Below are 25,037 nucleotides of genomic sequence, written 5' to 3'. Positions count from 1 at the left end.
TTTGATCCAGTCGCAGTCTTTTGTCATCATGTTTTGATTTTTGTCTTGTTCTTGTAACAATATCAGTCTGCTATATATTATTTTCGTTACAAAGTCAGTCTTTCAATGTAATCATGCACTATAAACTACGACTATTAGCTTTCTATCCACTAAATTATTAACAGTTTTAAATGCAACAAGTTAGAATGTGAACAACATTTGTAAACATGCAAATAACAATTTTTATCAGCCATTTGAAATCAGCCCTTAGAATAAAAGGAATGAATTTCCTCAGCTACTTCTAAACCCCGAATAGTCAAAAACTTGTTTTCATCAGACACTTTCCCGTTCAGGATTGCAGCGTAGAATTCTTCCATATCTCTCATGAAAAGACCTGAAGTTGATGATATAATTTTTGTTAGCTCTAGTTGAAAATAACACTAATATTTAACACAAGCTATACTTTTAACTATGCACACTATGTAAATACTAGGCATGCTGCCCAGCTTCGCTTAGGCTTTCGAAAACATTGAGAATTTGAATGCTTAATTAATTCGCCCGAGGGTCGGTCTACGACCTCAAGAGTTATGAAGAGGTTCCTCCTTGGACATTTTTTTTCGATTTATAGCTCATATAAGGTACCGGTCAGTCGAGGTCAGTTTTGACCCCCTCATCGTAGACTTTTCGGCCAACCGGCCCACGTGCTCTGTCGCCCCAAGGCAAGATCCTGCCAAATTTGAAGCGCCTGCGGCGCCGGGAAGTGCCTTATCGGACACCCGACGATCTAGATCTAGAATCCTAATTGAATTTTTTTTTTTAAGTTTAGTCCGAGCAAAATAAAAAAAAAATACATTAACCAAGTTGACTTGGTGGGTCTCGAACCCGCACCACCTGCGTGGTTTATAGTACGCTAACATCTCCGCTATTTAGGCACCTTATAAAATACAGAGAATGAAAGACGTATTTTAAAATCTTAACTTACGCGAATATGCCTATTCTTTCAAATTAATTTTTTTATCCCAAATTAGCCAGTTCCAAACAAAGATTTTGTATAAATAAATGTTATGAGTTTAGGCCGGAAAAATTGTATTGTATACATTTCATAGTGTACGTAGATCTAAATCAAATTTGAATGAAATAGTTCATTTCTTTTTTATTCTAAACACGGCAGATGATGTCATTAGTAAGCAATAGTGTCGTCACAGTTTTATGCGTTCTTTTACACATCTATTAATGCTTTTCCGGTTGCATAAATAATACTGTTTCTCTACATTCGAATACGCCTTTATTTTATATTTTTCTTCTTTAAATAAAATTGTGGTTATACATTTAAAACATCTAACATATTATTTTCAACAAAAGTCCGTATAAAGTTCTCCATATATTGCTGCCGTTTCTGACGTGATGTCCGGCGAAAATTTTTTGCGGACAGAGAGAGAGAGAGAGAGAGAGAGATGTGCGAACGTGGCCCATTATAGTATTAGATATTTGATCAGTAATTCAAATTTTAAAAACACAGCTGTATCAACGCAACTAACTCCAGCATTAAATATTTATGATTACCAGGCTTTGATGATGTCTGGGGTATTTTATCTGAGTCAATGACCTCCCCATCCTCAAACTCATAAATTGTCTGTTTTCGTCTGTGTTCCTCCTTTGATTTGCTTCTTGAAAGTGTTATCTTGATTGGCCTGGGGAAAGAAATCAATCCCTCAATAGTATAACCTGTTCCACGAGTTAGTTTTCTCATAAAATATATCAAATTATTAAATAAGCAATAAATAATTCAATACATTTTCTATTCGACTTCTACATATCGTATTTTATCAAATCATAAAATGTATTAATTTATAAACTGATGAAAGAAATATACTTCAGTCTCATCATTATACTGATAAATATTCATTTACTTTCCATTGGCTTCAAGATCAGCTTCTGTTGTGTAGCCATCTTCAGATTTCTCCAGTTTCCCATTCACAACTTTCACATCTCCAAATAAAGAGAGCATATTTTGGATACCTGAAATACCTGTCACAAAGGGCAAGCCTGAGGCTTGAAAGTCTTCAATCCATCCATTGTAGGAGCCTGTACAAAAATGTTAAGTGAGATTAATTAAATCGCCATAATCTCCATCCACTGTAAAAGCCTGTTATAAAAAGGTACAGTTGGTTGGCAAAAAAATTAAAAAAGAAAAGTGTAAATTGTAAATAGAAAACACATTGAAACTTCTGTGTAGCTTTTTCTGTGAGCAATACTTTATGTGGGTGTAGGCCTAAAAACACAGATATTTACATATATTCATAACAGTGAAACATAATTGCATAAACTGAGTGAATATTATCAGGTTTTTTTAATTGTATATCCTTAACCTGTATATAAATAAAGGATTTACCTTTAAGAGTGTATTGGCCTGACTTTATCCCAACACTCTTTACCTTGTTCTTCACTACATTAAATCCCTCAGTCAGAAGCCCTATGTTCTCTTCATATAAGACAAGTCCTGCAAAGGAGCATTCAGAGAAGTCAGAACCACATGTATGCTGGTACATAAACCAGACAACAAAGTCTAAGAAGAAGGCAGATATCCATCCCAGTTCATGAAAAGCTAATCATGTTACTATGTGGGTGCAAATCTAGAATCTAGTGGTTTTTTTTTTTATTGGAATATGAACAATGCAGTAAAAGATGACTATACTAAAGTCAGGAACATATCAGCAGTTAGTGAAAATTAAATGTTATCAAACTGGTTCAAAAACAAATGTTTTTAAAAATTATATTGTCCATTAAATAGTGTTACAACAATATTTTAAGCACATTTGAAGTTAACCTTTAGATAACGTGCCATTGGAAAGAAAATCTAAGAATGAGAAGAAAAGAACAAACCTTTTTGTTCTGCCAGCTCATGTAGTTTTCTAGCTGTAGCAGAAGACAAAGCCAGAGGATACTCCACAAGTACATGTTTGCCACTTTCCAAGCTTTTTCTATTAAAAAAAAATGTTTTAACCTATTTTTAGAGAGATGGGTTATTACTGGGTCAGTTGTTGAGATAAGCATAAAATTTAGTTGCCTGTAAAGCTTTTGTCTGCAGTCTTTATTGGACAACTTCAATTTTAAACCAAACAAAGGATGTTGAGTTCATCTAATAGTGGTAAAATATACAGCTTATACTTTCTTGTATATGCAATTAACTTACTTAACATAGTCTTCATGCAGACGTGGCTCAGTACTAATAAATATTGCACCAACATCTGGTTTATTTAAGGCCTCATCAAAGGTCAAGGCTGGGACATCAGCATCTTCTACAGGGCGTCTGCAATAACAGAATTTTAGAGGGTTATGAAAATCACTTGGCTTTTTATGAGGACTGCAAAATAAGAATAAAACAGATCAAAAATGTTGGCCGGTCATAAAATATAAAAATGTGTTTTTATTTACCTTGATACCACACCCTTCAATCTTAATCCGCATGTTTTTTCTTTCAAATCTCGAACACGAGCCCTTCCAGCCATCCCAAGACCAACTACCACTACTCCTATCTCTTTCTGTAGTGACATCTCCAAAGCTTCTTAATTCTGTAAATTCAAATAATTTTATCGTCAAGTATTTCGAGTAATAATCAGCTCTCCCTATCCTGTTAACCACAGACTATGAAAATGGCTAACTCTATCAGTGAGGTTTGGCATAACCAATTAAAACAAGATTGTTCACATTATTGTTTTGAGTCCACCCAGCTTTGATGGGTACCTGACTAATGTTAGGGAAAGTAAAGGCGGCTGGGCATAGTGCTGACCAATCTATACCTTCATATGCCAAGGTCACAGAAGCAGGTAAACTTTACTTTACTTGCCCCATAGACAGTTAGATTCAAAAGGACATTGTTTTAAATATCATTCCTCAATGAATAATTTATGTAATTATTAATAAATATAAACATAAAATGCCCATCCAGTTCTGAGAATATTTTATATTATCTTATCATGTCACCATGGTATGTGTCTAGTATAATAAATCTATCTACTAACTAATAGATCTAGAATCATCTACTGATCACTTATGATGTCTATCTGATCTGCAAAAAAAAAAAAACATACCTAACACTAGGGAGTAACAGTTTGACTAGGTCCTAAGTAGTGTAGATGAATCTATAATTTTAAGTCTAATTCCAAGCCAAAGGCATCTAATTAATCTACAAAATATCTATCTATGGTGGGTAATTTTATTTATATAGGACTATATTATAAACCTAGGCCTAGTAACATATAGTTACATATGTAGGCGTTTTAACTGAGTATTATACAATCTATGGAGTACTAGTCCCAGTATTTATATATTATAGTTTATATAGTTACATGTATAGTTATAATAATATATATTATATGGCCTTCTTTTTATCTATAAGTATCATTAAAACAGCTGAATGATAGTCACATGCTTGGTGTCCCCGTCCATGATGATGAGTGTCAGTGATGATAGTTGACTGATAAGATTAAAAAGTTATTAAACGTTCAAGTTCAGGAAGACTGAGCATGCATTGTCTAGGCAGGCTAGCTAGTGAACTGTCGGACTTGGGCCTACTACAACTACTAGATCTAAGTACTATTGAAACTGTAGGGGGAATTTTTATACCGGTGTCCGATAATGGAATCTTCTTTAAAAAGGGGTGTTAGGTTACTGGTAGTTAACTTAAACACATGACTGGCTAATGTCAATGACTCAATACTAACTCTGTCCCTAACCCAAACCCTGGTCCTACCATACGCCTAACCCTAGGCCTAATTTCTAACCATAAAATTTGTCGAGATTACAATACTACTAATAGTACAAACAACCCAACACAACTATTTTATGGAAGAGTCTATTATTATCGGACATAGGTATCTAAAATTATCCGTAACGGTTACTATAGCCTTAGTACAATTAGGTAAACTTTAGTAGTGCTTGTACTTAGAAGACTAAGTACTAGATCTAGTACAAGCAGTCAGTATCTATTATCTAACGTAACTAACTAGCTGTCTAGCCCTACTCAACAATAAAGTAAATAATAGGCCTGCCTAAGTAAGTAATGAATAAATATAAATAATCCTAGACTCTAGATCTATCTGAAATATGACTGTCTACCGTCTAGACTCTAGACTAGAGCTCTAACACTAGCAGACTAGCTCAAGCTGAGTCTCTCAGTCTAGCTACTACCTAGTACTAGTAGTAGTCTAGTACTAGATCTAGATTTTCTAGATCTAGATTTCTAGGGATGCTTATATAATATTATATATTATATAGATCTAATATAATATATTTCATATTATTTCGAGTCGTCCCTTTGACTCCACTCTGAGCCGTCGGACTCAACTCACTCACTGAGCACTACGTACGTATAGTATATTGGCATTTATTGGTGATACCAGAGTCACGTAGCCCTGTCACACATAGATTCTAAATCACAAATCTTACTTATTTTATTAATTAAAAAAAAATATAATATTACTTTACTTTACTTTTATATTTTATAATGATTATATAACACACACACAACTATGAAACGGTTGGTATACACGCAATGTAGTTCACAGCAGTTTTTTTTCCTATTGAGCAGTGGGGGGGGGTCTTTAGATTTTTTTTCAGTTGTGTAGGCCTACTCGTCTTCATAATATCTATATATATAATTCTCCTCTTCGAGCCGTTAGAAAACAAGCTGCAAACGCTCTCCCTACCTCCCCACCCCTACATGGTTTTAGTGAGCTGTGTTCACTCTAAATGTTTACAAGCAGAGCCAACGATTTTAAACGTAGGGGGGGGGGGGGAGGGGGGGGGGGAAGGAAGGGGGGGGGGGTTATGGTCCTTAACGAGCTACTTATAGTGTTTTAAAGAAATATTTTCAGTGTCAGCGTTGGTACTGTCGAATTCACAAATTATGAATTATTGAAAATTAGAAACAACTAAATAGCGGCGTATGTTATGCCGCGGGCCGGCTCGTAGAATCTATTTTTAAAAAGTCGCCATCCATTTATGACGTCGACAAAAGTTTGGTACTAAATGGTACTTTAGACTTCCACCCCCCCCCCCCCCCCCACCCTGTACACACTCGTCCACTTTCGACTAAACCTCCATGTGTACGCCGACTAAATTGTTGAGCTCACATAACTTACTTCCAGTTTACTAATATTAACTTAATAGCATGTAGATATCTAGATCTAGACCTGTTGTGAAGGCTACATTGAAATGTTATTGAAAGATCTATATAGTGTGTTAGCATATATGTCTATTATTAGCCCTAAATAATTAAAGTTGAATCTGGAAAAAAAAAGTTTTACAGGTAAGGTGCATTATAATATTAGCAGTCCTAACAGTAAAAAGAATTATGACCACCTCGGGTTTATGACCTCTAACGATATTTACTTTATCGCATGCTAGATCCAGGCCTACTTATTACTGGGTGCTTATAAGTTATTGTAGCCTTGGCCTATAAGTTGTGATTCATAAACGACGTCACACCCGTAGGGAGGATGAGACGTAGGGCAATGGGGAGTTTCTGTAAATATGAAGACACACTACTTCGAATTTTTCGTCATTTCAAGTCCAAAGCGAATTTTGTAAATTGAAATCAAATTGATCTGTGATCACTCAATTTGAGCGCATATCAATAAATTTAGTAAGATTGGTGGATTTTTAAAAAAATTAATAGGCCTATATTGTAGTGTTGATGTGGGGGTGGTACAACAATCTTCAAACAATCTGTTGAAGAACTGAAAATGAATATTTTAAAAGCTTATGTTCAGTTCCCTTTTTGAACCAGCCGGTCCATGAACCAAGCGAAGTTCAGTTTCAGTGATCTCAGCAAATGAAGGGATAGTATGGTCAGCACTATGCCCAGCCGGCACAATAAATATAAGCTACAATACATTTACCTTAAGTTGTTTTTTTTTAAAAATAGATTTCCAAAGCTTTTCTTGACCAGTATTTTCAAGCTGTCTTAAGTATTTGCATATTATACATAAGTTTTTACCAACAACAATTGCAAATCTAGCAATTATTCTGAATTTAATTTAAGAAAAGAAAAACACATTTTAATTCAAATGTAACCATTTATTATCAAACAATATACAAATATATCAATGCCAGTTTGTAAATATGACACCATGACTAAAAATGCATTCAAAGAATATAAATTATATTAAAAATTGACAGAACTTGTGAAATAAAGCATTAATTGTAAGAATTTCTACATAAAAACCCCTACCCATTCAATACAAAACTGTAAAAATTCTATAGAACATTTAAATTCAATGTTACCTGTGTACTAACCCCAATATTAGCATTGTACTGGAGTGTGCACTCAATTTAGTATAGACTTAAAAATCTCTATGGAAGAAAATAAGGCAGTCTGTAGTCTACAACACCCAGTAATCCAGCAGTCAAACAGCTACCAGATTACAGACGCACATGTCTAACGCAGAAGCCGATAACACCAACATCAGTTAATTTAGTTAAAACAATTTTCAATTCTATCTATATTAATAATTAGCTGTCTCCGAAGTGTACAAAAAGTATTTTTTACACTGTATACATGTTATGAAACAGATTTATATTTTTCCTCTAGTAGAGGGTAATAAACATTCCTGTACAAACAACTCAACTGGATTCCAGCATATGATCTGTATTTACATTAAGTATTGATGGGTGATTAGAAATGGAAGAGGAATGATGGATGAGTATTTTACAAGCCTCATGAGCTAGCTATTTACAGACAGTCAGCAAAAAAGGTTACATATTATCTGATCTAAATTTTCAAAGTTTAACATTTCTGAATCCCATGAAGTAAAAAAAAGAAAAAAAAATTTAAATGTTTTAACATCTGTATTTTTACTTTTAAATCTCTATATTAAAAAAATGATGAGATCATTAAAAAAAATATAAAAGACTTAGTTTGATTAACATGAGGTTCAGTTGCAACTGGTATATATATATGAAACTTATAAATATTTAACATGCAATAAATGGATTTTGCTTATAGTAAATTAATGCCTTATTATGCTGCTTTGATATACGATACATTGACATGTAACTGGCAACTAATATAACATCTGACCATACCACTATTCTACTTCTAGTGTAACTACATGACTGCATTCCACTCTACTGGTGTGGTGACTACCTGCTTGCAACTTTACAAGTTTGTGGTCTTACTTCGTCTGAAAATTTAAATGTTGTATACATTGAAAAAGCCATTTATAAACAGGAATGAAAACCCCCAAAGCTCAAAACAAGCATGGGTGTATATTTTAGACAGCTGATCCTGAACATTTCTAATAGAAAGAAAGGCTATAAAATACCTAGCCTAGAAACAAAGTTCAGTAAAAACTCAAATTAGGCAGTCTAACACTAACTCCAGCCAAATTTACTTTTCAAGACAATAGTCAGGTACCCAACTGAGCTGGCTGTAGTCAAAACATGATTTAAATATGAGTATTTATCATGTGATCTTTCCACTCAACGACAAAGCCCCTGTAGATTAAGGATTAAGTAAAGCTTGTCCCAACTTACTTGCGACTATGTCCTTCAAGGGCAACAGAACACCTCTCTTCTGTATCGGTCCACTGGAGTTCTGGGTCATACCTCGGTGTAGTTGGGCTGCGCCTCTTACGCGACCCAGGGGATATTTGTTTTAATGTTTCTACATCGTGGAAGACAACAGCAGCACCACCACCTGATGTGGGAATCACATCACCCTGGAACAATTTTATACCAGGTCATTGCATTGTTTACACATACTGTTGTATTTTGTTTCAGTCAGTATGACATGAATTCAATAAAAGAAAAGGAAAACAAAAACCACCATCAGATGAGAACGAAATAAATTATGCTGGAATAACAAGGGCTGAAATTAAGTCTGCATGGCTAGATCATTTGAAAAGTGAAATTTCAAATAGTGTTGTATTTTCAAAACAGAAAATATATATACCTTGATAAGTTTGGTAATGAGTTCATCATTAGAGTCCTGCTCTTGATGAGTAAGCACATATTTAGATGCAGATTTTGTGTCTTTAACATCCAGTTTTGTTACTGATTTCTTCTTGGACATGCGAGGCTGGAACAGGGTATCTATAGTGTTGGGAAGAAAATGATTGAAAAAATCAAGAGAGAAAAGTTAAAAGATAACAGATTTTTCTTAAAAGCTAATATGAATTGAACTTTTGGTAATCTTTGAAGCAAGATTTTAATTAGTTCAATTTAAACTTTCATCAGATGTCAGAAAACACAAAAAATATTTAATGTTGATTTAAGTACCTGTCTCAACTATGTCAGCAGGCTTATGTTCCAACCATGTTTCAGCACTACCAGAGGATTTTGATCGGCGATGATGTCGAAGATTTACTACAGGTTGTCTCTAAAATATAGTAAAACATAAATGTGTAAATTGATGAAATTTTGTACCAAAATACACAGAACGATACCAAAATCTCAATCAAACGAAGCAACTTATACAGTACGTTATCAAAATCTTGGTGCAATAAAAAAAAAACTTAACTGATTTGCACAGAATGATACCAAAATCCCAATAAAATAAAACAACTTACTGATTTGCTTGATGAAGGTGTGACTCCAACCTGTGTGAGGTTTGGAATAGATTTGGCAGCAGGAATTCTGTTGGTTGGTCTTGTCTGAACTTTGGTGTTTCCAGCGCGACCAGCAGCTGCACGTGCTGATGATGCTATGGTACTGGATCCAACGGATGTGATGTCAGTTTCAGAGCTGTCATCAAATTTAAAACACAGTATTAAATTTTTATTTTTAACATTGACATTCAACATTGTTTTTCAAATATTAGTACTGAAACCAACTTAAGTTGTATTAGCTGAGAACTTTTTGTCAAATTAAAAAAAAACTTTCATCATTTTATTATGGACTTTTGCATAAATATTTCAAGATTTGAAACAAATTTTTTTAAATTGTATTCCTGCAATTTAAACATTTCACAAGTCTTTTTAACCCTTAAAGCGCGCCAAGCCACGATCGTGGCTTTGCTGTTACATAAGTTATAACACATAAGGCCACATGGTGCGCATTTTAAGGGTTAAGAATAAACACTGTGAGCCATAACCAAAACATGATGTACTCTAGAGTGCAGCACATGATATTAAAATACCTACATTGCAGTCTGGATAGAGGCAGGTGTTGTGTATGTTCGAGGCTTAGGGGTTGGTTGAGTTGTGGCACGCGATCTCATTCTTGGTGTGCCCACTAATTCATTTTCATTCACAATATCCCTGAGCATTTCTAATTTCCTGTCTCTTTCATCCAGCTGGTTCTCAGCCTCAATCTCCAGCTGTCGTCTTGCTTTTTCCTACATTAAGACATGAATAAAATATCAATTAAAATGGTGAGTTGGGCAGCTATTCCAGAACTTAAAATTCATTTGAGAATTGAAGGAAAAAAAATGTAAATCTATATTATTCCATAAATAGCAAATTTCATAAAAAAAATTTTCTCACCAAATTTTTCTCCCAAGCCTGATTATTCATTTGCAACCGACTTCTAAATTCTGATCTCAGTTTATCTTTAGCTTGCTTTTCAACCTGTATCTTCCATGCCTTATCTTGAACCTGCAAAAGTTATTTTGTAAGAAACCTTCAATCAAAGCATAATAAGACGCCCAGTGGAGCGAGGTGGTCTCAAGAAAATACTAAGGACACTTGGGAACTGAACTTGTCACCTTCAGCTTTCTTTATACAACTCAATTTAAGTTAATACATGTAAAAATACATAATTCAAATGTATGGAGTACAGACCTGAAGACCTAGCAGTTGATTCTCCTTCTCCAAGTCTTTCATTTGTTTCATCAGCTCATCCAACTTTCTCTCCAAGCTTTTGTTTTTGCTCTCAAGTTTAGCTGCTGCCCGCTCCCTCTGAGACGACTTTTCTTCCAGGTCTTGCAGACGGAGTTTCATTTGGCCATAATCTTGTTCAAACTCTACCAGCTGAGCTCGAAATGATGAACCTGGGAATAAAGAATCACCCACAGTAAGTAATGTACCTAGGAATAAAGAATCACCCACAGTAAGCAATCAATGTAAAATATAATTCTACAGCAATGAAATTAGTCTCAAATGGAGTTACTCACAAGATCTCTCATAATCCATTGACATTTCCTGTCTGCGTCGCATTCGCTCATTTAAGCACTGAATGATATTTTTTATTGTAAGATCATCAGTTGGAGCAATCAGCTACAAATAGAATTATAATTTTCACATTAAAAGATAAAATGTAATTAAGATGATTAAAATAAAATTGAAAATTGTAGTTCAAAAATATTAAATACAAATTAAAAAATACTTAAAATCTCACCTCAAGTATTGGGAAAGGTGGACCAACTGAAAAATCAATTGGAAGAGATGGAATCACAAGAGCTGTGGGAATTTAAAAAAATGTTTTAATTTCAAATTTTCTGAGACATGATTCCATATTTGATTATTAGTTAATTTAATTATGAATAATTATTCAGGTAACCACCTAAACTAAAATATAATCTACAACATGTTTTCAACAGAAAAGGAGAGGTATTTCTGGTATTCAAAATACTAATAAGAAGTCTTTGGATAAGCTTGCTACGTATTTTTTACAATGCCATCTAAAAAAATGCATATAGAGTGGAAGTACTAGAAAATTACAAAATTGTAATACATTACCTTCTTCAACTTCATCCTGGTGCATCCGTCTTCTCCCAGGAGTGAGCCCAAGGTCAAATTTGTTAGATTGTTGAGACTTGGTGATAAGAACTTCCTGTGTCATCTCTGCAAACTTCATCACATGCTAGTGAAGGAGAACATAAAAAAACAAACTGTTTTTATTAAGTTCACATAGCTTCCTATAATTATTAAATAATGAATTTATTCCTTTCTATCTGAGCATAATTACTGTAAAAACATAATAGTTTAATTAAAATTTTAAAAATATGTATTATATTTGGCCAATTAAGTGACATATGACCAGAGATTGAGGCAACTGAAAGTTTTTATGGAAGTTCTCAAAAGCTACGCCTGAAGGCTGAAACCTGGTTGGTTTCAGTAAAAAAACAAATGGTAGCTGCAGTGAGGTTAATGTAATTAGTAATAAAACAGATAGTATTAGTTACCTCACAAGTTAAAGACAGTTACAAGTACTATGGACGTTTCGACCCAAGGTCTTCGTCAGCACACAACAGTGTGATTACAGATTAGACAAATAAAGACAAACAGTAACACATTTTTTGACTTAGCTCGACAGTGAAAACACGTCTTGTTTCGACCCAAGGTCTTCGTCAGCACAGTAAAAAAATTGGTTTTTCCATGCCAATAACAAATTGAGATTATATTATGTTAGCTAATGACAATATGTAAGGATGATACCAATACTTTGCAATAAACAAACAAAAAAAGAACCAATAAAAATAAAAGGATAGGAATTGATGTAAGAGAGAGAATTAAAGTTTTGGAATAAGGGAAGACCAGTACTTACAATAGTTTCTTCATATTCAGTCATCTTCGGGTTAACACACACTATCATTCTCACTTTTCCATCACCATCAAAAAAGTTCTTGAACAAATGTGTCAGACGTGAGTCTCTGTATGGCACCATCTGCAATGTTGCATGAGCATTAGAACTTAAAATATCGAACTCTATACTAAAATGTTAAAAGAAACAAAAATTGTTCAACAAAAATGTACCTTGTTTACTCCACACTTTTGATTCTCTCTAAGAACTTCCAGGCAGGTTCTCAGTACCATCAGTGATTGGTTAATATTGCCTGCTTCTTTGAGACGATCCCCAGAGTTTTTTGTACGGTTTGTTCTCTCACTTCCAGCAAGGTCAACAAGGGAGAGCTGTGATACACAGATCCTCTCAGAGTCCTAGAAAAAATGTAACAAATCAGTACAACAAATACAAAATGATAGCAACAAAACTTGAAAGTCATGAGCATAATAATAGTAAAACTTGATTGCCAGATGTTATTTAAAATCAAAGTCATAATCAAAATTTATTGTTCAAAGCTCTATGTAACTAACAGGAATATCTAAATTATATGATCATAAATTGAATATGATCACGCACTATATGTTTAACACAGGAGGCAGAATGATTTAGAAAATTATCTATTGTTTTTATTTAATTTTAATGTTAATAAATTTTTAAAACAACTTTTTTTTTTAAAAACTTGCTTAAATTTACAAGTATTAAAAAAGGTAAAAAAATAAAAAACAAAACCAAAAAGAAGAAAATCAAATCTTAATCAAAATAATAATACTACAATGGACGACAACACTTACAATATAGATAATGTTTTCTTCCTTTAAAGTAAATTGTGTTTATATTAGATTCAAAATGTGGCCAAAAAGAAAAATATATTAAGAGTCTACTAAAGTGAATAATAATAATAAATAAACAATGAATGTTATAATATAAGTGCATGATAGTTTACAAATGCAAATTTAAAATGGTAAATTAAAAAAACAAAAAATAATTTACCTGTATCACTTCTTCACCACGGGCATCTAATGGTGCTTGCACTAATCTAATGTTAAAAACACTGTGGCTTCTGCTTGATTCAGCATTAAGTGTTGTGTGAGCCACCTTCCTGCGTCTTTGACCTTAAAAACAAATTGTAAAAACATTTGTAGTTTTTTCACTAGATGTACCAGTGACAGTTGATTGCTTTAAAATAAGATTAATTAAATAATTTAAATGTCATAATTGCATACCTTTATAAAACACATCAATAGCATCCTGAGGTTGCTTCACTTCTATTTCAGTACAATTGTGAACATACATGTTATCACTTGAGTCTGTTCGTAAAATCTTTGATTGCGGAGGTCTACAACCCAAAAAAAGTTGAATTACTAATTTATGTAATTTTAACTTCCATCTGTTTTAAAAGTTTGAGATAATGCTTTCAAAAGATTTTAAACTATGAAATTTCTACGACAACAAAAATATGTTGGTATAAGTAAAAAAGAAAGGCACCTACTTGTAACCAGTGATAGAATTATAAGGCAACTCCTCAAGCAGGTCATAAACATAGTTGTTGTAGATCTCAATGAATGAAACAAACACAGCATAGTTGTTGTCCTCTTCCACTGTATCCACTTTGGTAGGATCCATCACACGCTCAATGTCACCAGATTCAGGCCTGTATCACACAATTGTCAACACATAAGCACAACTTTTCTCAAATTTTATTTGTATCTCTCACTTAACTAAATATGTGTACATTAACTCTGTATGAAGCAGCTTACCTTTTACTGGCTGATTTTACTGGGGTTGTAAGGTTGGGCATTATTTCTTTCTTTTGTCTCTCTATCATTGCATCAGCCTCTGTTTGAACTTCAAAACCATTCATTCTGTCAGGTCTAAAAACCTGTAAAAATATATCAAAATATATGCAACCGATACACTTAATTTTGAAAGCAGGATTTAATACATAATGTATTACTGTCCAGTGCAATGCTCAGTTCATTTCACAAATAAGCTACTACTATTTTAGAGAGAAAAGGCTAGAACGTCATTTCAAAACCAAACAGGTTAATCATAATGACTATTATTACACTGCTCTCCAACACAGACTAGCATAGTTTGACTTCACTCACGTATTTCTTTGCTTGCAGATCTCCAATGCTGTTAAACAATACATCTAAAGATCGTGGTAGAATGCCTTGATCTTGTGGACTTCCAGTCATGGTGTATGTTTTACCAGAGCCTGTGACTCCGTAAGTAAACAGCAGACCTACAATAGAGAATTAATTGTATTGCACTATATTCCTGTACACCCTGTGTTTAATTCTAATTTTAAATATCTGGTAGTTTATTTTATGTAAATATTTACAGTAAATTTTGAACCAGTATTTTAATACTACTTTAAAATGGTTCCAAACAGTTTATCTTAGTGTCCTAAATACAACTGGCACTAGTTAATTGAAAAAGAAAATAGACCAAACTGAATATTACCATTTTTCCCAGCCACTAAATCTGCAATGAGTGGAAGAGCTATTTGATCAAAAACTGCCTTTTGTGAAGCATATTCATCAAATACTTTCTGGAAAGTGTACTGATACTGCAGGGGGGAAAGTATACCACATGTTAAGATTATAAAAACTAAACAACTATAAACATTATACATAATTAACAAAATAAGTTTATGATTTAACAATTTATTGAATTTTTGTTTGTGATGTCTATTTTTAATTGTTTGAAAATGTATATACATTGTGAATTCAGTTATATACCTTTGATCAATGTTTGCAAAATTAGTAAAGATAAGGGGAATATCATGCATTAATGGCATGACAGGATCTAAACTAAAAATATGCAGCACATGAAACAACTAAAGCTGTAACAAGAGAACATTAAATTACCTCTTTCACCTGTCCATTCCTTGCAACTGCATTCTGCAAAAGAAAATGAGAATGTCATGCCATGCTGATAGTTTTAAACAGCAGGAACATCACATGCAGTGCTTGTGCAAATTTTATGGCAATGAAGAAAAAAATTAGAAGAAGGTCCACAGTGATTTTTGTCACTTTTAGAAAAAAAGCAATGGCTTTTTAAATTATTAATTTTATAATAATTGGTATTAAATGTTTAAAAAAAACCATAGCACTCTTATTTTACACAAAATTTTAAAACAGTTAATGAAGCTGCTAATTATACTTAATAAATTGTAACATTTTAATAACAAACAAAAAAATAACTTGAAGCATGTCTAAAAAAAATTAAGATAAATGTAAAATATCTACAAATAGCTCGCAATAGTTAGGTGGTGGTGTCATAACAAGATGAAATGAATTATATTAACATAATTTTGAAGACAGATATCATGCAGCATTTTGAGAAACAATAATAAAAAGAATCTTATTTGTTATATGATTGATAGCTTCAAATCAAGATTAATATTTGATTATATTTTTGTTTAACTGAAGCACACAATTACAGCTGTTAAAACCATCTGATCTTTAAAAAATTTTTTAAAAATTAGCTTAGTGTGAGAAACTAAATAGACTATCTTCCTTCAATACTTCAATTTAAGACACTGTCAACCTTCTGAATTTACAAGATTATATTTTCATTTAAACATACAGAAAAGGGGCATCTTATAATTCTGCAAATGTAAAAGCTTACAACTTAATTACTCAATAACCAAATTTAATAACATGGTGAAATGTGTACATAAAGTTAAAGTGAGTTAAGAAGATACCTCTGGGGGAAGAAGCTGAACAACTGTTTCATCAATTGGCTTTACACATGGCGGCTCATTTGGATCATCCAGAGGGCGTAGTCGACAATAAACCTGGAAAGAAATGTTACAACATTAGCAGAACAGCAAGAGAACTATATAAAATTTGAACTAACTTAAAAATCAGACATGATAAACCACAAACTCAAAAAGCTAATAAATATATTAAATCAAGATATCTATGTGAAGCAAAACTAACAGATCTTTGGGCAATAGTAATTTATTAATGGAATGAGCTTTGGCACACATGTTGCCAACTGAGCACTAATTATACTACTATGATTGTAAAAGTTTGCATTATGTATAAAATATTTACCTCCACAGGTTCATACTGATATGGAGAGTTTGTCTGTTTTCGCTGCCTTTTTCTTAAAGATGAAAAACAATTATTATAGAACAAAGTAAGGCATGATATACATGTAATAAAGGAGTAAAATGTATCTTTCTGACCCAGTTTCTGTAAGTTTACAAAGTCTGGGTCAAAAATTATTAGGTCTATAAGCTAGACCCTCCTCCCCCAAGCATACCACTGGTTATGTAAATATATAGGCTATTAGTTTTAAAATATTGGTTGTATTCTTCTTTACACAACAAAGATAAATTTCAGACCACATCTGAAATTTCAATACTAATTCCAAAAATTCATCAGTTTAATGATCTCTGCAACAACAAAAACTAAGCATTTAATAGGCCTAAATATGCTTGAACTTGCATTTATTATTTTAAATCGCTTAAAATAGGTTGACCCTATTAAGACACATGCCTGTCTAGCCTGGGGTCACTATTTAGACCTGGGGTTCCGTTACACATCAGAAGAATATATATTAGGCGTGCCTATATATTTAGTAAATATGCCTATTAAAATGTAGGCTAAGGGTCTACCCATCCTATTGAATAGTTTATCAATTATCATGCATTCTGTTTGATGTAGGCCTAACTGACTTTTCTTGTTTATTTGATTTAATTTTGATTATTAATAGAATCCATCAATTTTGATTAGGCCCAATTAATTAGATAGGCCTACATCATTATTACTATTATGATCAGTATTTTCTTTAAATAACTAGATCTAGTCTAGTTACTAGAGGTCTAGTAGTCAGAAACAGAGTGGCTAAACACTTCTGGGCTCAGCAGAGTACTTAGAGTGGTCAAAATAATTTGAACTCACTAAGACTCACTTCAACTCCAGAACAGTAGATCTCGATTCTATACCCAGATTGAGCAGATTGGTGTGAGATTATTCAGATTAAGACTTAAGATTACTTAAGAAGTTAACTTAAGATACTTAAGAAATTTAGAATCTAGAAATTTTCAGTTAAGATTCACCTGTCCTGAGTGGCTGAGAGATTTTTTTTTTAATTTATTAAAATAAATCCGTAAAATCAGGCCTCTAGAATAGATCTGAAATCTAGACGTCTAGATTAAGGGCCATAAAATGTATAAGACTAGATCTATCAAGTTTACTTTAACTGAGACATCCTGGACCCTACAACAGTTTATCTATATATATAATTCTCTTCTGGGAGCCGTTAGAAAACAAGCTGCAAACGCGCGCCTTGCAGTCCCCTCTCTTCCTCTCTATCACTACCACCCCCCCCCCACTCACATGGTCAGGTGAGTTGTAGTTCACGCTAAATGTTTAGTTTGGTGACGGCTATTAGGGGCAGATCACTCAGTTTGAAACTATTTTAAACTTAGAGGAGGTAACTAAGAGGAGGCTGCTTTCACGGGGGGGGGGGGGGGGGGGATGGGGGTTTAGTGTTTTAAAGCAAATATTTTCAGTGGCAGCATTGGTACTGTCGAATTCACAAATTATGAATTACTGAAAAGTAGAAAAAACAACTAAATAGCGGCGTATGATACACCGCGTGTCGGCTCGTTAGTATTAATTCTCTTCTGGGATCAGTTAGAAAACAAGCTGCAAGCGCGCCTTTGCAGTCCCCTTTATTCCTCTCTATCACTACCACCCCACCCCCACATGATCTGGTGAGCGGTGTTCACTCTGTTTACATTTTACAATCATAGAGACGGGTTTGGTGACGGCTATTAGGGGCAGATAATTTAGTTTGAAACGATTTTAAACTTAGAGGAGGTAACTAAGAGGAGGCTGCTTTCACGTGGGGGGGGGGGGGGGGGGTTTAGTGTTTTTAAGCAAATGTTTTCAATGGCAGCATTGGTACTGTCGAATTCACAAATTATAAATTACTGAAAAGTAGAAAAAAACAACTAAATAGCGGCGTATGATACGCAGCGGGTCAGCTCGTTTTTAATAAATAGGCTCTGTTTCGGTGACAGTCGCTCCACCTTTCGGCTCGGCGATGGTGGAAGTGACATTTTTTTTAGTTGACTGCGAGTGAACGGTCGAGTCGGTTAGCGACGCAAGTTTTTTAAATTCTAATTATTATTGACAGTGGTAGATCTAATTACTATTAAAAATACATACTGAGACTTCATTGCAGAATGCGTTTAGCAACTACTGCATCAAATCAACATAAAGCACGAATATATCCAGCTGTTTATTAATATATTTACAAAGAAAAAATTGGTGCGGCAACTCCATACAAAAAGTATTCATCAAGCAAACTTCCGGTTTTTGAATTTTGTGCAAGAAACGTCCAATCAGTGATCCGCATTTTTAGTTTGGCAAATCTAGATCTAGATCTAGTATTAATTATTAATCCTAAACTATAAGGCAAGATAATGACTAGGTAGTAGGTTTCGCTTATAAATAAATCTAAATACTGGAGTTTCAATATAAGCATATATTTTTAAAGGATCGGAGAGCTTACATCTAGGCCTAGTCTGATATACTGTAAAATTTAAAAATACGTATAACGTCACGCGCTCCGTCACTCTAAGGAACCTTTTTTTTTTTTTTTAAAGTTTCAAGTATGATACTACAATAAATCAAAACTCTTACGTTTGTATAATTCTGTCTGTTTTGACTTTTTCCCCTATGGGGTAATCCTTAAAAAGAAATGAATGAATTTAAAAAATATATATGGGGTCGTCCATAAATGACGTCACACTCGTAGGGGGGAGGGGGGGGGGGGTGTCCAAATACTCTATGTTGACAGAGGTCTGACAAGATTTTGGAAAAATATCGATGTTTTAAGAAAAATTCAACAGCAATTTTGAGCCGGGTTGTAGGCTGAGGCGTGACGTCATTTTAAGGGGGGTCTGGCTTTTTGTGACGACGTGTGACGGAGGGGAGGGGGAGGTAAAAATCGTCAAAAAAGCATGACGTCATTTATGGATGACCCATATATACATACGGAAAGTTAAAAGACCCCTACACGGAGCAAAATATATGTTTTTCTTTTTACTCGTTTCCTTTTCTTTTTACCCTACTCTCTGGGGAGGGGGGGGGGGTATGCTTCCGAAGAGATGCTTGAAACGCTGTTCATCAAAAAGAAGTTATACTTCTGCCTATATAGAGTAGCGTAACAACGAGAGGTCCGCATCGGGTAAGCCATTTAATTTATGGTTGGCATCCAATCGACAACACCGTAAACATTACGCTAAAAACAATGTGTTACCCACTAAAAATTGTAGGGGAGAGTGGTGAAACCAAACTGAAAATCAATCTTTGTTGGGGGGGGGGGGGGGGTGGGGACTTGAGAGGTGACGCCATCTATTACCAGACATTGAAACCCCAACATCTCCATTACACTTTGTAATAATTTCGGTTGTTGTTGGGTTTTTTTTTCAACGGCGTTTACTAAAGCAATAAATAAGCTGGATCAAAATTAGGTAGCTAATAAATTACTAATATTGGTCAATGTTTACAGCAATGAACAAAAGCAGTGTTTCTTTCAGACATTTTTCTCCGGATGTAATGCGCAACTATCTTTAAAATGTTTTTTGTGAGCTGCCAGATTGTCTGCTCCCCTATGTCTATGCCATTGCCACAGGCATAATAACGCCCTACTTGTAGAGGCTGAAGAAATTAAAAATGAAATGTAAATAAATTGCTAATCTGTAACTAAAGGCCGACAACCTGTAATAGCAGATTTAAAAAGGAAACAAAACAAATTAACGGTTATCTCCCCTTTATAGTGAAGCGAAATTTGAGCACCATGCTAATGTTATTCAACTATACTGTTCATCTAGGTTGATAGACTTGAAACTTTAATCGGTCATCAAATGTCCTTTTTTTATGAAGTCTTCATTTTTTCATTACACAGTATATTTTATTATAAAACGTGTCGCCTTATCTTGCTGAAATATTCTTTTATTTGCGGTATTCTTGATTTTAGTTAGCGGTCATGTTTTTATTTGTTGTGCATGGAAAAAACACTGCCCCCCCCCCGCTACAAAAAGTGATATCACATTATCTACCAGCCTCTCCCTCAGCACACGTCGTAACAATATTATGGACCCCCCCCCCCCCCACGAGTGGGACGCCATTTATGGACGACCCCAGGAAGAGATCCGACATTGATTAATCAAAATAAAATGAAAACGGAAACAATCAGTGTTTCTTCCAGACTTTTTTCTCCGGGGGGGGGGGGGGCACTTGAAATTTTCGGGGGGGGAGGGGCGGTAGACTTTTTTCGGGGGGGGGGGGACACTGTCAAAAGTATATATTTTCTATATAAATTATATAAATTTCATTTCGAAGAGATGCCTGGAAGAAACTCTGGAAACAATGAGAAATAGCCGACCATTGCCACCAAAACAACCCTAAACCTTGATCTCTGGTGTTAAAAGTGACACACCCATCTTCTCCCTCGCTAACTCTCCTACTGCTAAGTACAGATTGTTAATAGAACCTTCATATAGACCAGGGGTCGGCAACCTTTTGAGACGCAAGAGCCAAAAGTAACAAACTACAAAATTTCCAAATTTTTAAAGAGCCACTAACCTTTTTATGTGCACTTCGCTAGTGTAAATCAGAGGCGTAGCGACCCTTCCCGGCGCCCGGGGACAAACTTTCAATTTGGCGCCCCCCTCGGGAGCAAATTCGATTTGCACCCCCACTCAAACTTTCGATTTGCACCCCCCACCTTCTCAAACTTTCGATTTGCACCCCCATCCCCTCAAACTTTCGATTTGCACCCCCCCCCCTCAAACTGTTTATAATGCAAAAATGCAGCTAAAATGACATTTTAATTTGTTTTTACAACCCATTTTGGCGCCCCCTAAGGTCGGCGCCCGGGGACATATGTAGGCCTACCCCCATCGCTACGCCTCTGGTGTAAATCACAGTTGTGGGGCCTAATGCCATATTATACGCTCTACTCCACCTATTCTCACTTTTTATTTTGGTTAAATTTTTTTTTTTTGTTACAGTATAATATGAGTTTTGAAAATAAAATAATATAATTATCATGGAACTGGAGAGCCGCAGGTTCCCTACCCCTGATATAGACCAACACTAGGTGGTAAACAAGTGAATATTTTATTAACTAGATACCGGTAATTTAAGTGTCAGTCGATACTCCTATTCCCAATGTTAGCCTATCAATTAGAGTGAATAATTATTTAGGCTATCAAATTCTGAATGTTAAAAATTGTAAAATAGGCCATTTGCCAAGCCAATTTTTATTGTCGGTCCTTAAGGCAAGTGGTATAAATCTGAACCTTGCATTCTCGGGGTTCAAAATTACATACCAGATACAGAGTAGCGGTTTAACAGAGTAATATATTAGCGTGAGTCAGTGGCGTAGCGAAGTCGGGTGTCACCCGGTGCGGCACTTAATGGTGTCACCCCCCCCCCCCCCCCCCCAGAGGCGTAGCGAGCCTTCCCGGGGACAAACTTTCAAGTTTTCGATTTGCACCCCTCCCCCTCAAACTTTCGATTTGCACCCCCCTCCCCTCAAACTTTCGATTTGCACCCCCTCAAGTTTTTCTCTATATACTTTGCTATTTTTTGCCTTGGTGTTACCCCCCTAAATGGTGTCACCCGGTGCGGTCCGCACCCCCCGCCCCCCTCGCTACGCTCCTGGCGTGAGTGCTCCCACGTTAGCCTCATCCCCTTCTTTACTCCATCCATCTAAAAAGTCATCACCGTGCCCATCTTCCTCTTATAAATGTTCTAACGTCAAGAGGCCTATGCCTGTAATTTTTTATTTTGATGGTTGTTGATTTTTTTTTTTCATTTTTTTTTTTTTCATTTCACACAAAAATAATTAAAATGAAACTACATTTCGTATCGCCTATGCTTTACTTTTAGCCACAACACTCGACGAAATAACATTCGGCGAAACAACATTCGTCGAAACAGTTCTGTGCCACTCAGCGCCACAGTCATGCTAGGAGCATAGTCCAAGACTAGTCAATGCAAATCATCGCCGCTATGATATCGATTCATACCCAGAATCACTGGTCGAGCCTTGTTCATTGTGAAGAAACTTGTTAGATGTGTGAAATATTGTTTGACCGTCTAGTACACAAAAGATAGTTGAGAAAAAAAATCTTATAAAAATCTAAACCATAGTTTTATATTGAAAAAATACCAACCTATAAATTACTATAAAAGTTGGATTGATGATTTTTGAAACCTTTTATTGGAGATCAATAATGAGCGTCCCCTTTGAACTGTGCGTGTGTGTATGTGTGTTGGGCCCCTCTCGCTATTCATGTCAGTGGTTCTCGGTAGATCAGGCTACGGCAGAGGGTTCTCATGTAGGACACAGGTCGGGTATCAGGTTATAAAGTGGGACGGGGTGGCTTAGCGGTAGAGAGCTAGACTGCTAACCCGAAAGTCTCGAGTTCGTATCCGGGCCAGTAAAACGTCCCTGAGTCCACTGAGCTCTGATGGGTACCTAACTTATGTTAGGAAAACAAAGGCGGCTGGGCATAGTGATGACCACACTATCCCTTCATATCCCGAGGTATCTGAAACCGATGAACTCTACTTCATCTGCCCCGCGTGTCTTTAAAAATGGACTTATGGGAAACACACCATAAGTAAAACTATTGATTTGTTTTTAAAAAGTGGTTTATCAAGTTTTTGAAAATTCTTAAAATAGTATGTTCAGTAACCTATAATATAAAGCACACACCCCTAATCAACACCATGCAAGTTATTATTAGATTCTTGCACTTCTTTGTACCAGGATATCCGTCTTGTTGCTTACAAACTGTGACTCTCCTGTTTCACACAAGTAAATAAACCGATCGTAGAATATTATGTCTCTCTATGTCAACAAACAAAGGTGGTCGAGTTTTAGGGAGCACAGCATATCTACTCTTCACTTAGGTCAAGCTTATTATTATAAGATTTTTTTATTGTCATTACATTACATTTTTAGTATAGGTAACCTTTAAAGAGTTGCTTTGGTTGACCTTTCATTGAATATCGTAGTAATGTAGATCTACAGATTAGACGTAAATGAATTAGATTTTTGTATAGATTTTACTCAATATATAATATAATATATACTACTGTTGTTGTTTTTTTTTTTTTATTTACTTGCTACCCTTTTTTATTACTATTATGTTTATTAAAAATGTAGGCCTTATGGTTATGGTGGGGGGGGGGGGGGGCTTGAACTTTTCGGGGCAGGCGGAATAATTTTTTTTTTAAAGTATGTCTTCTATATAAATTCTTTTTTTGTCCGGGATAGGGGTGGTGCGGTAGACATGCTTCTGGGGGTATGGGGGGGGGGGGGGGGGGGTCATCTTAAAGAAGTCGCTATACCGCCCCTCCCCCCCCCTCCCCCGAGGAGATGCCTGAAAAAAAAACACTGCTTATTGTTCTATTAATCTGCAAATGGAACTTTAACTTATGTTTACACAATGTCTATCGTGTTTGAAAGAAATAAAATGAGAAGGGTGACATTTAAAACAAAGTGCGTTGTTGTCTAAGCTCTAGCAACACTCTACACTATACATTCTATAATTTTGCTAGACATCACAGAGAAGGTATTTAAAGTCACCATCTCTAACTAAAACATCCTGGACGTTGTTTTAATTTGCGAAAATTTGATAGTTCATGTTAGGCCTAGATCTACATTGTGCAAATCTAGATTTCGATCTAAAAAAAAAAAAACGCGCCCAAAACACCGTAGGCCTAGGTCAATACAAATTTCGTATTTGTATTGCCTCCAAAACTTAAGTTGTTCTAAAAAACAACACCGGAACTTTGATCTAAATTCTAGATCTAGATCTCTCTAGATCTAGAGATCTTGCACTATTTACTTTTTCGGGGAGAAGTCAACGGCAACGGATAGGTTAACTTTAGCTTGCTAACTTGTACTCTAGATCTAGAATCTAGATCTAATAATAAGTAGAATATAATTAATCGATGCTAGATCTAGTCTAGCTATAAAGTTATAAAGTATAATAATATTATCTTATTAAGATAATTAAGCTATTAGATCTAGATCTAGAATCTAGATCTAGATCTAGAATCAAGTATTAAAATTAATGGTAATCTATCGTTTTGGGTACGTAAAATCGGCCGCGGCTATTAATGTACGAAAACGTTACCTCATTGTCAAGGCTGTAATAGAAGTATATTGTAATATGTTTGTGTCAAATATTATAGATAAATGAATAATAAACCTAAATCAATGGCTAAATATATCAATATAGGCCAGAAATTAACTTTAAACAGCTGTGTCTGCAAGCAAGATTTGCTATATAAACAGCAGCCATTTGTAAAATAGAGTAACTTCCGCCTGAATCTCGCGCTATATGTCTATAAAAATAAAACTTTAACAAGATGGCTGCTATAGTAAATGAGCGTGGTTGCATCTGTTGGAAACATCGCTGGTGTTCATTTATTACTGAGAAGTTTTAATTCAATTGATTAAAAACAGGTACATAAATGAAACAAGGAAACATTTTT

General features: G+C 34.9%; 2 protein-coding genes across 8 annotated transcripts; both read right to left on the bottom strand.

The window, feature by feature from the left end:
* Window positions 1-32: 32 nt before the first annotated feature.
* LOC131955095 (biliverdin reductase A) lies at window positions 33-6,460 on the bottom strand. Of its 6 annotated transcripts, none has more exons than XM_059319068.1 (8): window positions 5,472-5,489; window positions 3,415-3,544; window positions 3,173-3,289; window positions 2,863-2,960; window positions 2,372-2,479; window positions 1,890-2,064; window positions 1,543-1,670; window positions 33-373 (listed from the first exon to the last, which is right to left on the bottom strand). In XM_059319068.1, exons 2-8 carry the CDS (start codon window positions 3,531-3,533, stop codon window positions 240-242), a joined length of 879 nt encoding a protein of 292 aa, XP_059175051.1. In that variant the 5' UTR covers window positions 3,534-3,544; window positions 5,472-5,489; the 3' UTR covers window positions 33-239. The 6 variants fall into 6 exon arrangements, with proteins under 6 accessions (XP_059175051.1, XP_059175050.1, XP_059175049.1 ...); XM_059319067.1 differs by lacking the exon at window positions 5,472-5,489 and adding an exon at window positions 6,373-6,460 and having other exon boundaries at window positions 34-373; window positions 3,415-3,551; XM_059319066.1 differs by lacking the exon at window positions 5,472-5,489 and adding an exon at window positions 6,123-6,141 and having other exon boundaries at window positions 34-373; window positions 3,415-3,551.
* A 594-nt stretch (window positions 6,461-7,054) lies between these two features.
* On the bottom strand, window positions 7,055-18,821 carry LOC131955091 (kinesin-like protein KIF23). Of its 2 annotated transcripts, XM_059319048.1 has the most exons (24): window positions 18,681-18,821; window positions 16,554-16,605; window positions 16,199-16,291; window positions 15,360-15,392; window positions 14,953-15,058; window positions 14,595-14,731; window positions 14,244-14,365; window positions 13,976-14,137; window positions 13,710-13,822; window positions 13,477-13,598; window positions 13,278-13,298; window positions 12,678-12,860; window positions 12,469-12,588; window positions 11,661-11,784; window positions 11,320-11,381; window positions 11,096-11,198; window positions 10,764-10,972; window positions 10,467-10,577; window positions 10,125-10,318; window positions 9,552-9,726; window positions 9,262-9,361; window positions 8,936-9,075; window positions 8,518-8,702; window positions 7,055-8,165 (listed from the first exon to the last, which is right to left on the bottom strand). In XM_059319048.1, the coding sequence occupies exons 1-24, from the start codon at window positions 18,689-18,691 to the stop codon at window positions 8,141-8,143; spliced, it is 2,703 nt and encodes a 900-aa protein (XP_059175031.1). In that variant the 5' UTR covers window positions 18,692-18,821; the 3' UTR covers window positions 7,055-8,140. The 2 variants fall into 2 exon arrangements, with proteins under 2 accessions (XP_059175031.1, XP_059175032.1); XM_059319049.1 differs by lacking the exon at window positions 13,278-13,298.
* Between the last annotated feature and the right edge of the window lie 6,216 nt (window positions 18,822-25,037).

This window comes from Physella acuta, unplaced genomic scaffold (assembly GCF_028476545.2).
Source record: "Physella acuta isolate Inbredline_101_S28 unplaced genomic scaffold, ASM2847654v3 ptg001055l, whole genome shotgun sequence".
Lineage (NCBI taxonomy): Eukaryota > Metazoa > Mollusca > Gastropoda > Physidae > Physella > Physella acuta.
This window is presented reverse-complemented; position numbering and strand designations above follow the sequence as displayed.

What these genes read in the sequence shown, in the direction of transcription:
- LOC131955095 (XM_059319067.1), bottom strand. Translation starts at nt 3,533, where the DNA reads ATGTCACTACAGAAAGAGATAGGAGTAGTGGTAGTTGGTCTTGGGATG. An exon ending in TTGAAGGGTGTGGTATCAAG is followed by an intron (nt 3,290 to 3,414) that starts GTAAATAAAAAC and finishes CTGTTATTGCAG; the next exon opens with ACGCCCTGTAGAAGATGCTG. An exon ending in CTGCATGAAGACTATGTTAA is followed by an intron (nt 2,961 to 3,172) that starts GTAAGTTAATTG and finishes TTTTTTTAATAG; the next exon opens with AAAAAGCTTGGAAAGTGGCA.
- LOC131955091 (XM_059319048.1), bottom strand. An exon ending in ATCAGTATGAACCTGTGGAG is followed by an intron (nt 16,292 to 16,553) that starts GTAAATATTTTA and finishes ATTTCTTTCCAG; the next exon opens with GTTTATTGTCGACTACGCCC. An exon ending in GCCTCTATCCAGACTGCAAT is followed by an intron (nt 9,727 to 10,124) that starts GTAGGTATTTTA and finishes ATTTGATGACAG; the next exon opens with CTCTGAAACTGACATCACAT.